The 14674-nt window shown below is 42.4% G+C and overlaps 1 protein-coding gene across 1 annotated transcript in view; it reads right to left on the bottom strand.

Annotated features, from left to right (window-relative positions):
• Nucleotides 1–821: 821 nt before the first annotated feature.
• Nucleotides 822–14674, bottom strand: part of LOC106608050 (opsin-5) — a 47936-nt gene continuing 34083 nt past the window's right edge. Inside the window, exons 3-4 of the mRNA XM_014205725.2 lie at nucleotides 9411–9736; nucleotides 822–1976 (exon numbers count right to left, since the gene is read on the bottom strand). Coding sequence (XP_014061200.1) covers nucleotides 1578–1976; nucleotides 9411–9736 — 725 coding nt within the window. The 3' untranslated portion in view covers nucleotides 822–1577. The remainder of the gene's footprint in view (nucleotides 1977–9410; nucleotides 9737–14674) is intronic.

The raw sequence follows: 14674 nt of genomic DNA, 5'->3' as shown, positions 1-14674 counted from the left end.
AGGTTGGAGCACAGGGCCAGCCACAGTACAGCACCGAAAAGTGCAGGAAATGTGGAAGGAATGTATACCTGATTACAGGCTAATAATACGCATAATTGAATATCAAGCCTGAGCAAGAAGGCTGTTGTAGTGTTCCAGTATTAATCTGTATACCAACCTCTGCATTCAACAAACAGACAGGGTAATGTTACTGGTCTACAGTTTATCAGTCTATCAAACTGTAATCAGCTGACCTTTCTCCTAAGACCACTGACCTTAAAGAACCTGTTGGTTGTGAAACCTTATCAATGCAGGTGATTGGCCCCTTTCCCAAATCTCACAATAATCACACTGCCCAGGGGTTTTGGTGATGGTGAAGAACTTACATCAGACAGATTACATCAAAGACAGACTAATGGGGGGACTTATAGCTGTGAATCAACCTGCAGGTATTGATTTCTATGTCGGGTGATCAGCAACCCCTTTACTTTCATTATCTCTTCCCAGATGGAGAAAATAACCAGCCCACACATGTTGTAGTGTGTGTGTGTGTCTACCCGCCTACATGGAGTGTAGCGCCTCATTGGCTGGGAGGTTTATGTGGTTGCTTTATTGCCACGGTGTTATTAACTAACTATTAAGTGTTTTTTTAATTTGAACAGAAAGTGATGTTGTTCAAAGAGCCTTTTCCGAACAGCGGTGGGAAGGGAGAGAGGGAAAGAAAACATTGAGACAGAAAGCAAAATAGACAGATTAAAACTACAGAGCACCTTCACTACTTTCACATTTTCTAAAGCTGTTTAATTTTCTCAGAGTAGCATCACTGTTACAATCATTAGCGGGCACACAAACAAGGTCAGAATGTGAAACACCTGAAGTTTCCAGTAACCTCCAAAATGGCACACAATTCCCCCTATACCATAAATAGTTTACAACCAGAGCCGTGTAGGAGTAATGTTAGCTACATAGGGCTCTGAATAAAGTAGTGGATGATGTAGGGAATAGGGTGCCAGATTTACTCTACTATCCTGATGTTTCCTGAGTGGGGACACACACACAGACCACTGTAGACATGGGGATGGTCAAAATGACCACCTAATAGCTACAATGCTACAATATCCAACAAAAACTCTGAAAACACAAATGGACCAGAAGTATGGCCATAGTGACCATTGTGAAGGTTAAGTTCAATGCTACAGTACCTCACAACAACATTTAACAATAAAGTGAACTTTACAAACTTTGACAAACACAATGCTTTACAACTTTTTACAACCACGTATGAGCCCTTATACTGCCTTATGATACATACAGTATAATATGTGATGTGTCTAGGCAGGATTCATCCAACAGTCTCTGCAGCTGGTATTTAGCCAGGACATGCTTATGATACATTTTACAATTCTTTATGACTGCATTATAATGCATTATGTCTGCTGGCTTAAAGTAAAGTGTTACCTTTGCTAGCGATGTGGTGAGGACCAGGGTTTGATCTAGTAGTTTGTGCAATATAGAATGACAGTGAAGAAACATAGCTGAACATCCATTTGTAACCCTGTAACAGACGCACACGCGCATGCACACACACACACACAGTATTAACAGGAGCTTGTCAACTCATTTTCAGACTGCATCTCCAGCGCCGCAGTTCCCAACTCCCCTACCAGAGGAGCTCCACTCTTCTCCTCTGGGAGACTCTGTCGTAGATCAGACCTCAAAGTCTGTCTTCCCTCCTCTCCTGTCTCCCCACGCGAAGGTGTGTCTGGCTGGGCAGAGCAGCAGATCATCCCCCGGAGCTGGCGAAGCTGGAGTCTAAAGGAGCGTCTGAAGATGTAGTAGATAAAAGGGTTGTAGGCCGTGGAGCCCTTAGCAAACAGGCAGGGCAGCAGGGAGACCAGCGGGGCCAGACTGGCCTTCCCCTGGAACATATACCAAAAGCTGAGCACCACGTAGGGAGACCAAGCCACGATGAACCCTGAGCTGATCAACACCGCCATCTGGGGAGGTAAGGAGAGGGGAAGGAGAGGAGAGGAGGAGGAGAGGATGAGGAGGAGAGGGGAAGGAGAGGGGAAGGAGAGGAAAGGAGGAGGAGAGGAGGAGGAGAGGGAGAGGAGGAGAGGATGAGAGGAGAGGGGAAGGAAAGGAAAGGGGAAGGAGAGGAGGAGAGGATGAGGAGAGGAGAGGAGAAGGAAAGGAAAGGAAAGGAGGAGAGGAGGAGAAGAGAGGGGAAGGAGAGGAAAGACATTAATCTATATAGACTATGTTTACAGCCTTGTCAAACATCTTAAGCCTGAGGAAGCCGGATTTGACAGGGACTAAAGCGTTTCTTAAATATCTACAAAAGTCTTCCACACTTTAGTCACGGTCATTCATGAGCTTTGCTTGAGCCCAATGTCTAAAAGACCCGAAAAGGAATACGTGTAAAACAGAGTTTTACCTGGATATTATCTTCCAAAACGATGACAATTTATTAGACTTGTTTTGATATCAAACCAGAATTGAATAATTCATTCCTCGTAACAAACAAGGAAAAAGCAATTTGGGCAGCAGGAATGCCAAATATAGAACAGCTTGTTGCGTTGTGGCCATAGACATATAATCCATAGAAGTGTATGGTAACCCCTAACCTTGGCAATTTGACTGTTAAACTCATGGGTACACTAGCAATGGCTGCCAGTCCTGACTTGAATGGGAACTGCCATCAATGGATTATATTTATATGGTTGGTTGAGGCTGCTTTCTGCAATTTTTTAAATACAACCACTAGAAAAATGTAGTTTGGATAGCAAATGCCTACTGCTGAAAGGAGAAGACTAATCTGTCTGTAGAAGCTAACCATTTTTTCTCAACAACTTTTGAGTGATTCTGAGCAGACAGCACTGCTTTTCAAAGTGTCTTATCTTGAGATAAGCTATTGGCACGAGCACACCAGCCATCATTAGTGATCATCATTGGATGAATCATTGCCACTGGAAAGTTTATTTAGTAGCCTATAATATGCAGTATATATATATTTTCTCCTAATATTGTACAATCTGTGCGTCTCTTTAATGGCCTGGGCTATTGTTTGTATTCAAGACCAGGTCGTTTTTATTGCTTTCAGTTTGTCACTGTCAGATTAGCCCCTTATTTCGGTCATTTGTGTGGTATTAGAAAATATTCCGCTAATGTCTGCTATCATGTCAGTGACGTAGAATGGCGTGAAATGTGTTTATAAAAGGCACTTTTATTTTCTTCAGACCTTGCTGACAACATTTCCCCATGTGTGTAAATCCTAAAAATGCCTCTGCTCAACTGTATACCACCACGCAAATGTGAATATAGATGCATGGAATTATTATAAATTATTATTATTATAAAGGGGATTAATTTGGGACAAAAAGTCTAAATGTGAAATTGTATGTTTTTTAATGTTTTTTTTCCACAGTAACCTTGTTTTAAGGGGATGTAAATGTCCAAAAGAATGTGACAACTAGCATTGATGTCCATAAGAATAGTAAACTGTTCTATACACTGTAAGCAGCTCTGCACAACAGTATTTGTCTTGGAGGCTTGTGTAGCACTGTGTGAGCTATGGACCTGCATATAAATTATCTACAGATGTCACAGGTTCAATTTATCATAAACAAACACTTCCTAGAGATAAGCCATTGTTTGCATTGGTGACAGAAACAATACGCATCTCAGATCACATGTAGCTTGGTAATTAGATCTAGGAGCAACAACAAGGCCATTATCTTCACTGAACAGTGCAATCTGTTCTTGTAGATATGATGGTCAGCCTGTTTGGATATCACTGCATGTGCAATAGAACTGTTATGCGGAGTGGAACCCAAGAGCAGACTCAGATGTGGAAACTGGGATGAAGTAACCAAGGTATTTATTGAAACACAGGGGGAAGATGGAGTGCAGGCCAGGGGAAGCTCAGGTGGGTTGCAGGAAACCAGGTGAGGAGGCTGAGGCGAGAGGGGTTGGGACAGGGTAAGCAGGTCCGGAGGAGAATCCAAGGGAGTAGTAGAGTGGGGAATCCAGGACAGAGTAGCAGGATGACGAGACGTGGAACTGGTGACAGGGACCAGAGTCAGAGCGGATGGAACTGTAGCGGAGAGGAAACCAGCGTCAGGCAAGGAAAACATGCACAACAGGATCTAACAGTAACAAACGGCTAGAAGCGTAGACTGACAGAGCAGAGATTACGATCTGGCAGCGTGGAAGTAGCAGAGTTGAGTATTTGTAGAGGTCTTGATTATGGAACAGGTTGCAGCTGGTGGGGATCTGCTCTGACTCCAGCACACCTGTCTCCACCCACACAATCACAGAGAGAGAGAGGGAGAGAGTACCGGGGGAGTGGCGGCAGGTCAAGGAGGCACAGGATGAGCAGTAGAGGGCGTGACAGGAGCAGATGTAACAAGAACACCATAATAATATTAGGCCATAAAAATTATCTAAGACTAACCAATTCTGGGACCAAAAAGCTCCTGAACAGCTTCTATCCCCGAGCCATAAGACTTCTGAAGATGGCGCTGACAGAGATGGTCGCCTCGCTTCGAGTTCTTTGGAAACTATGCAGCATTTAGTTTTTAATGTATTATTTCTTACATTGTTACCCCAGGAAATCTTAAGTCTTATTACATACAGCCAGGAAGAACTATTGGATATAAGAGCAACGTCAACTTATCAACATTATGACCAGGAATATGACTTTCCAGAAGCGCATCCTCTGTTCGGACCACCACCCAAGACAATGGATCTAATCCCAGTAGCCGACCCAAAACAACGGCGCCGCAGCAGGGGCAGATGGAGCGGCCTCCTGGTCAGGCTCCGTAGACATGCACATTGCCTACCACTCCTGGGTATACTACTCACCAATGTCCAGTCTCTTGACAACAAGGTAGAGGAAATTCGAGCAAGGGTTGGCTTCTAGAGACACAGAGATTGTAACATTCTCTGTGTCACGGAAACATGGCTCTCTCGGGATATGTTGTCAGAATCGGTTCAACCACCAGGATTCTCCATGCATCGCGCCGACAGAGATAAACACCTCTCTTGGAAGAGGAAGGGCAGGGGTGTATGCTTCATGATTAACAACTCATGGTGTAATCATAACATACAGTAACTCAAGTCCTTCTGCTCACCCGACCTAGAATTCCATACAATCAAATGCCGACCATTTTACCTACAAAGAGAATTCTCGTTAGTTATAGTCACAGCTGTGTACATTCCCCCTCAAGAAGACACCAAGACTGCCCTCAAGGAACTTCACTGGACTCTATGTAAACTACAAAACATATATCCTGAGGCTGCATTTATTGTAGCTGGGGATTTTAACAAAGAAAATTTGAGAACAAGGCTACCTAAATTCAATCAGCGTATTGATTGTACTACGAGCAAGGGTAATACACTCGATCAATGCTACTCTAACTTCCGAGATGCATACAAAGCCCTCCCCGCCCTCCCTTCGGCAAATCTGACTATGATGCCATCTTGCTCCTACGTCTTATAGGCAGAATCTCAAACGGATGTACCAATGATGAGAACCATTCAACCCTGGTCTGACCAATCAGAAGCCAAGTTAAGATTATTTTGATCACGCAGACGGGAATATATTTCTGGTCAGCCTCATAGAACAACATCGACTTATACGCTGACTCAGTGAGTGAGTTTATAAAGAAGTGCATTGGAGATGTTGTACCCACTGTGACTATTAAAACCTACCCTAACCAGAAACCGTGGATGGATGGCGGCATTCGCGCAAAATTGAAAGCGCAAACCATCGCATTTAACCATGGAAAGAGGTCTGGGAATATGGCTGAATATAAAGAATGTAGTTATTGCCTCCGCAAGGCAATCAAACAAGCAAATTGCCTGTTCAGGGACAAGGTGGAGTCGCAATTCAACGGCTCAGACAAGAGACGTATGTGGCAGGGTCTACAGGGAATCAGGGACTAAAAAAAAGAAAAACAGCCACGTCACCTTCTCAACAGTGCTTCTTCAACCTCATGAGGCTGAAGAAAGTTGGCTTGTCACCCAAAACTCTGACAAACTTTTACAGATGCACAATCGAGAGCATCCTGTCAGGCTGTAACACAGCCTGGTACGGCAACTGCACCGCTCTCAACCGCTAGGCTCTCCAGAGGGTTGGGCGGTCTGCACCACGCATCACCAGGGGCAAGCTACCTGCCCTCCATGACACCTACAGCACATGATGTCATAGCGAGGCCAAAAATATCATCAAGGACATCAACCACCTGAGCCACTGCCTGTTCACACCACTACCATTCAGAAGGCATCAAAGCTGGGACCGATAGACTGAAAAAACAACTTCTATCTCAAGGCCATCAGACTGCTAAACAGCAATCACTAACTCAGAGAAGCTGCTGCCTACATTGAGACCCAATCACTGGCCACTTTATTAATAAATGGATCACTAGTCTCTGTCACACGGGTCATAAAATGGAGACCAAGACGCAGCGTGGATAGTGCTCATTTTCAAACAGTTTAATGAACACACTTGACAAAATAACAAACGACCAACACAGTCCCCGTCAGGTACACTAGACGGAAAACAACTACCCACAACCCCAAAGGAAAAACAGGCTGCCTAAGTATGGCTTCCAATCAGAGACAACGAAAGACACCTGCCTCTGATTGGAAACCATACACGGCCGAACATGAAAACCAACACATAGAAAAATGATAACTAGAACAAACCCACATAGGAACAGAAAACCCAAAATACCTACAAAACAAACCCCCCTGCCACGCCCTGACCACTCTATGGCAAATTACCTCTTTCACTGGTCAGGACGTGACAGTCACTTTAAACAATGTTACTTTAAATAATGTCTCTTTAATCATGTTTCATATCTTAAATTACTCATATCAGATGTATATACTGCATTTTATACCATCTATTGCACCTTGCCAATGCCGCTCGGCCATCACTCCCCCATATACTTATATGTACATATTCTCATTCACCCCTTTAGATTTGTGTGTATTAGGTAGTTGTTGGGGAATTGTTAGATTACTTGTTAGATATTACTGCACTGTCGGAACTAGAAGCACAAGCATTTTGTAACACTCACATTAGCATCTGCTAACCATGTGTATGTGACCAATAAAATGTGATTTGGGTTCAAGTCTGGACTCTGGCTGGGCCACTCAAGGACCTTCAGAGACTTGTCCCGAAGCCACTCATGCGTTGGCTTGGCTGTGAGCTTAGGGTCATTGTCCTGTTGGAAGGTGAACTTTCGCCCCAGTCTAAGGTCCTTAGCAATCTGGAGCAGGTTTTCATCAAGGCTCTCTCTGTACTTTGCTCTGTTCATCTTTCCCTCGATTCTGACTAGTCTCCCAGTCCCTGCCGCTGAAAAACATCCCCACAGCATGATGCTCCCACCACCATGCGCCACCATAGGGATGGTGCCAGGTTTCTTCTAGAAGTGACGCTTGGCATTCAGGCCTAAGAGTTCAATCTTGATTTCAAATCAAATTGTCACATGTGCCGAATACAACAGGTGTAGACCTTACAGGGAAATGCTTACTTACAAGCCCTTAACCAACAATGCAGTTTTAAGAAAATACATAAAAAAGAAATAAAAATAACAAATTAAAGAGCAGCAGTAAAACAACAATAGCGAGGCTATATACAGGGGGTCCCTGTACAGAGTCAATGTGTGGGGGCACCAGTTAGTCGAGGTAATTGAGGTAATATGTACATGTAGGTAGAGTTATTAAAGTGACTATGCATAGATAATAACAGAGTAGCAGCAGCGTAGAATAGGGGGTGGGGGGGCAATGCAAATAGTCTGGGTTAGATGCAAATAGTAATTTGATTAGATTTTCAGCAGTCTTATGGCTTTGGGGTAGAAGATGTTCAGAAGCCTCTTGGACCGATACTTGGCGCTCCGGTACTGCGTCGCCGTGCGGCACCAGAGAGAACAGTCTATGACATGGGTGGCTGGAGTCTTTGACCATTTTTAGGGCCTTCCTCTGACACCGCTTGGTATAGAGGTCCTGGATGGCAGGAAACTTGGCCCCAGTGATGTACTGGGCCATACGCACTACCCTCTGTAGTGCCTTGCGGTCGGAGGCGAAGCAGTTGCCATACCAGGCGGTGATGCAACCCGTCAGAATGCTCTCGATGGTGCAGCTGTAAAACCTTTTGAGGATCTGAGGACACATGCCAAATCTTTTCAGTCTCCTGAGAGGGAATAGGTTTTGTCGTGCCTTCTTTATGACTGTCTTGGTGTGCTTGGACTATGTTAGGTTGTTGGTGATGTGGACGCCAAGGAACTTGAAGCTCTCAATCTGCTCCTACAGCCCCGTCGATGAGAATGGGGGCGTGCTTGGTCATCCTTTTCCTGTAGTCCACCATCATCTCCTTTGTTTTGATCGCATTGAGGGAGAGGTTGTTCTCCTTGCACCACATGGTCAGTTCTCTGACCTCCTCCCTATAGGCTGTCTCGTCGTTGATCAGGCCTACCACTGTTGTGTTATCGGCAAACTTAATGATGGTGTTGGAGTCGTGCCTGGCCGTGCAGTCATGAGTGAACAGGGAGTACAGGAGGGGACCGAGCACACACCCCTGAGAGGCCCCCGTGTTGAGGATCAGTGTGTTTGATGTGTTGTTACCTAACCTTACCACCTGGGGGTGGCCCGTCAGGAAGTCCAAGTTCCAGTTGCAGAGGGAGGTGTTTAGCCACAGGGTCCTTAGCTTAGTGATGAGCTTTGAGGGGACTATGGTGTTAAACGCTGATCTGTAGTCAATGAAAAGCATTCTCACATAGATGTTCCTTTTGTCCGGGTCTGAAAAGCTGTTTTCACTTTGTCATTATGTGGTATTATGTGTAGATTGCTGAGGATTTTTTGATTTAATCCATTTTAGAATAAGGCTGTAACTTAACAAAATGAAGAAAAAGTGAAGAGGTTTAAGTACTTTCCGAATGCACTGTACTACGCTGATACACAAACTTTCACCTCTCCCCATATGCTGCTGCTACTCTGTTTATTATATATCCTGATTGCCTATTCTCTTTTACCCATACCTACCTGTACATACTGTATTACCTCAATACCTCAACTACCTCGTACCACTGCACATTGACTTGGTACCGGTAATCCTTGTATATAGCCTCATTATTATAATTTTATTGTGTTACTATTTCCTTATATATTTAGCAAATGGTTTTTTACTTTTAACTCTGCATTGTTGGGAATGGACTCGTAGGTAAGCTTTCGGCGCATGTGACCAATAAAATTGTATTTTGTTTTATTTTACTTAATATGTTTTGCAAATGTTTATTACCATGCTGCCAAATGCTCCTCTCCTCCGTTTTATCAACAAAACAAAAACAAATGCTGATTCTAGCTCTAAAGAAACGTCGGTAATTGGTTAATAAACAGTCAACAGATAAACCTTGCATACTCACCAGAGTGACTTTCCTCTCGATGTGTCCGTAGTTGAAGTTTCCATTCTGGATGGACTGGTATGCCTTGTGGAGTTTCCAGGCTATGCCAGAATAGGAGAAGAGGATGACGAGGCAGGGGATGAAGGTACAAAAGATAGACAGAGACATGATGAAGGTAGAGTGGTTCAGGGAGTCTTGGTAGCTTGCCCAGTCAACGGAGCAGGCCACTCCGAAGGGCTCCGGTCCGTAGCCTCCCCAGCCCAGGAGAGGGAACACAGCCCACAGCCCAGAGTACAGCCAGATCAAACTGATCACCATGGTGATGGTCCGACGCTGGAACTTGTTGCCTGGTGGAGAGGTAGAGTATAAGCCCTAACCCTTACTCCGAGCCTAATCCTAGACAAAACCTAATTTTAACCCTAGCCAGATAACATTGATCACCATCATGACGGTGTCATGCTGGAACTTACTACCTGTACTAGAGGTAGAGAGGAGTGTACAGGTGAGGAAAGCTATAGCCCTGTAATGATAGGCTCCCTTTAAAGGAAAGATTCACCCATTTTGAATGCTATATTGTTTTTGTTAAACTCAGAGCGATGTTCTATCAATTCCCTGGGTCATTTCATGTTTGCATGTATATCGGATGTATTGCCATTCAAGCATGCAGAAAATTTACCGGTATGATGTAGCATTACGATAAAGCCACTCTCACTACACTCTCTACACTAAGGTCTATCATACATGTCAGATTTTAATATTGGCCGATGTCATAACGTGGGAGGTTGTCTTCTCTCGAATGAGCCATTGATCATATTTTTTCGATATTCCTACCTGGAGAAATGTGTAATTTAACAGAGGGTCTACCACATTTCTCCTATTTGTCTGCCTCAATCCAGGGTGCATTGCATGGTGCCGTTGCGAATGTCAGACTCCAGTGCAAAACACATCGATCTGCAGGTTGAACATGGTGAGATTGTAGACTCCTTAATTGACAGAGCAGTGTGTTTGATTTTACAACTAACTAGCTACTTCACAAAGCTGATATTGACTTTGGTATTACTGTATGTAGGTACATTTGCTAGCTAGCTAGCTAGCCAACCAGCCAATAGAGAGAATATTACACTGGGTTTTGAAGTCGACTTGAGCTGCAACAGATTTACACAATGATTTCCTAATCTTGCTACCAATCTTATTATAACAACAAAATGAAAACTTTGTTAACAAAAAAAATATTGTTCTTACATATTATTGTTATTTAATACTGTACACTACAGGAATTTGTAGTTTTGGGTGGATTTTTCCTTTAAGATTGTGGTTCGAGCTTCTTTGGGCCAGGTGTCCAGGGGTTAGCAGATAACCTCTTGCTATTCCCTCACTTCATTAGAGTAAAGCTCCATATGGATACATACTTACACTGTACTAAACATCCTGAGAATAGATTAACTGATCCACTGGTCATCATTGATTCACAAAAAATATATACTCTTTGGATCAAATACCCCCCCTCCTCTCAAAAAATACATTTGTTGAAACCAAATACAACAAATGTAGTCAATTTCAATTAAAATATGTTCGTTAGTAATCAAATATAACAGCTGGCATTGAATCATACAGTATATTATATGATTAAATGCCAACAGTTATATTTGATTATTATTCTTTCAACACTAAACTTACTTTTCCAGTTTGGTTAAACCTAATGAATAGCATAAATACAAAATAATACACTGAATATACAAAACATTTTTTCATGTTAGTTGATTTTTCACTTTGGAATTATTCTATCCAAATGTATTTATTTGGGTTACAAGCAGTTAAATACATTTTCTGTTAATAACTTATTAAGTTGGTTCCATAAAATGAAATATTGACTCCAAACATTTACTTTACATAAGAGTTTCAAATTAACTGGTTACAATATTGTAACCAAATGGTGACGATCTCATCAATGGAGCTTTCCAGGCTCTGTAGCATTACAGTACTCATGCTGATACAGTGCATTTGTAAAGTATTCAGACCCCTTTTTGTTACGTTACAGCCTTATTCTAAAATTGATTAAATTGTTTTTTTTCCCCCGTCATTAATCTACAAACAATACCCCATAATGACAAAGAAAAATCAGTTTTTTTAAATGTTTGCAAATGTATTAAAAATAAAACCTGTGTTATTTCAGTTTATCCCATCTTCACAGAAGAACTTTAGAGTTCTGTCAGAGTGACCATCGGGTTCTTGGTCATCTCCCTGACCAAGGCCCTTCTCCCCAATTGCTCAGTTTGGCCGGGTGGCCAGCTCTATGAAGTGTCTTGGTGGTTCCAAACTTCTTCCAGTCTCATATCAAAGGGTCTGAATACTTATGTAAATAAGGTATTTCTGTTTTTATTTTTAATACATTTGCAAAAATAAAAAAATAAAAACTCTTATAACTTTGTCATTATGGGGTATTTTAGAGAGATTGAGGAGGATTAATCCATTTTAGAATAAGGCTGTACCATAAGAAAATGTGGAAAAGGGGAAGGGGTCTGAATACTTTCCGAATGCACTGTATAATTAAAAATTCCGTGCTGGTGTCACGAAACTCTAACAAGCAGGAGGGGTGAAGTCAGGCACAGGAGACCAAGGTACGTGAAAACACGTTTAACCTGTCTGGGCTAGGGGGCAGTATTTTCACAGCCGGATGAAAAACGGACCCAATTTAAAAAGGTTACTACTCTAGCACAGAAACTAGAATATGCATATTATTTGTAGATTTGGATAGAAAACACTCTGAAGTTTCTAAAACAGTTTGAATGGTGTCTGTGAGTATAACAGAACTCATATGGCAGGCAAAAACCTGAGAAAAATTCAAGCAGGAAGTGGAAAGTCTGAGAATTGTAGTTCTTCTTTTGATTCTCTATCGACTCCATGATAACGGTGCGGGATTCTGTCACGGAACTCTAACAAGCAGGAGGGGTGATGTCAGGTGCAGGAGACCAAGGTACGTGAAAACACGTTTAATAGACACCAGTCCAAAAAATGCCAAAATGCAAGTACAATACATCCAGTAATAGGCAAGAGCCCTCAAACTGAGTCGGGACACAGCCCAGGAAACGCGTATGCCAAAATCTACAAACGGCAGAGAAAAACCCAATCCCCAACCTTACAAACGTAGGCACAAATAATTCCGCACAATCCCTGACCTAAACAGACAGACTAAATACCCCCACTAAGGAACTAAATCAAAACAGGTGCTAACATAAAACAGACATCACCAAATGAAAATGAAAGGGAGATCAGTGGCAGCTAGTAGGCCGGCGACGACGACCGCCGCCCGAACGGGGAGAGGCGCCACCTTCTGTAGACGTTGTGACAAACAAAACACAACCTGGAATGATAGTGAATATCACGGGTGGCAAAAAATAACAAACTGAAATCCAAGCCCCCAATAGGCCACTCCTCCAACTCTTCTGTTAGGCTGCAGTCACTAAATTGCAAACACCACCATGCAATGCAAATGTGCATGAGGTGTTGAAAGGAATTTAGAAGCGTTCGTTCAATAAAAAATTTAAAAAAATCATGTTGATCTGACAAATTCATTATTTGACTTCAAGCAAAGCGTAATTTTGGATCATGCCAATCAGAAAAAGGACTTCAGATGAACAACAGTGCCATCCCATTTTTTACAATGTTCATCAGAAGCACTGATGAATTGCTTTTGACAAGATGCCATTGGCTAGCTCGGCTGCCATCCGGCCCACCATGGCTGCTTTTGGAAACAACCCCCTACCACAGAATTAGAATCAGAAACCTATTTCTGAGCCAACAATTTGAAACTGTAATCAGCACATTAGCTAGTGAGACAGATGTGATGGTGAACAGAATTAATAAATGAATGAATAATGTGATGGCTGATCTAGCTAATGATGAAAAAAATGTGCCTGCAAAGATCTCACGTTAAGTAGCCTAATTGGCAGAGCAACTGTTCGGCTGGTTTTAGACAGTCAGCCCAATTCTGATATTTTTTTCACTAATTGGTCTTTGTGTATGTATACAGGCATGAAACAGTTACGTGCACATAAACTCTTGTGTTTGAATGTACTGCATCATATCCATTGGTAGCTGCTGTCATTCAACTCGTTTTTATATGGTGAATGCACACGTCTGAGTAGCTTTATGTGGGTGTGCACACAGTGCACGTGTGTGTACACATGCATGTGAATATGTTGTATATAGTATGCCTTTTCAATATTTCATGTGTTCTGGCAAAGATCAGCCAGATCGGATGCATCTACCCATTGATACACAACTGACGACCTTCTGGCATGCTGCCATGATTTAATCACAACCTCACCTCATCTGCTGGTTAAAAGCTGGGTTTTACAATAGAAGTAGAATCACTTATTGTAATTCTATGGGTGTTCATCCCTCCTGCTGTGTGTGTAGATGGTGACGATATGAAACCGGTATAAAACAGTCCAGAACATTAAGAAGTAAACTTATTTGCAGTTTTTTTTTCTCCATGTACAGTATTATATCTGCAACAGGGGATTATCATTCATAAACCGTTCATGTCACGCAAATACATACTGTATGCACAAACGTTTGAAATGAATAGCCTTATTCCTCGGTGTGCGGGACACAAACTGGGAATGAGAACCAGAACTGGGAATGTCAAACATTTTCTGGTGATTCTCTATGCGTCACAACAGCCCTGACAGCCATATACTACAGTAGCCGATAGGGATTAACATGTGTAACCGGGATCCCAGGACTGTCCAGTGAATACTTTTAACTTTTTCCCAACATTTTTTACAACACCTGGGAAGTAAAAAAAAAAAAAAAATCCTCCAATGTAGCACTAATGCATTTTCACAAAATACACAACATGCACAGCAGCAGATTAGCAGAAAATTAAATAGCACATTATCCGAACAGGTTGTCACATGTACTTCTCACAAAATCACCATAAATTCAAAGCACACGCTTAATTGACACTGACCAACTGCACATACGACCCAAATGCAGTTAATAAAGCCTACAGGAAACCCCTACAGTATACTGTAGCCTATAAAATTAAGTTTGCCTTTTTGAGCTGTCAAGGAGACTCTTCAGCCAGTCACAAATTTGATAGGCCTATGCACAATTCACTACATAGGCATCTCTGTCACAGACATAAAAGCTGTGTTAACAGAGTCATGAGGGAAAAATCTTCTCCTGTCCTAGAACCAATTTTCCTAACCAGTCCCAATCCCATTGAAACCCAAAAACCTGACTGCTGTATCGCATAAAAACTCCTAATTGTATTCTGT

This window comes from Salmo salar, chromosome ssa06, assembly GCF_905237065.1.
Source record: "Salmo salar chromosome ssa06, Ssal_v3.1, whole genome shotgun sequence".
Classification (NCBI taxonomy): domain Eukaryota; kingdom Metazoa; phylum Chordata; class Actinopteri; order Salmoniformes; family Salmonidae; genus Salmo; species Salmo salar.
The sequence above is the reverse complement of the archived record's forward strand: the minus strand, read 5'-3'. Positions and strand labels throughout refer to the sequence as shown.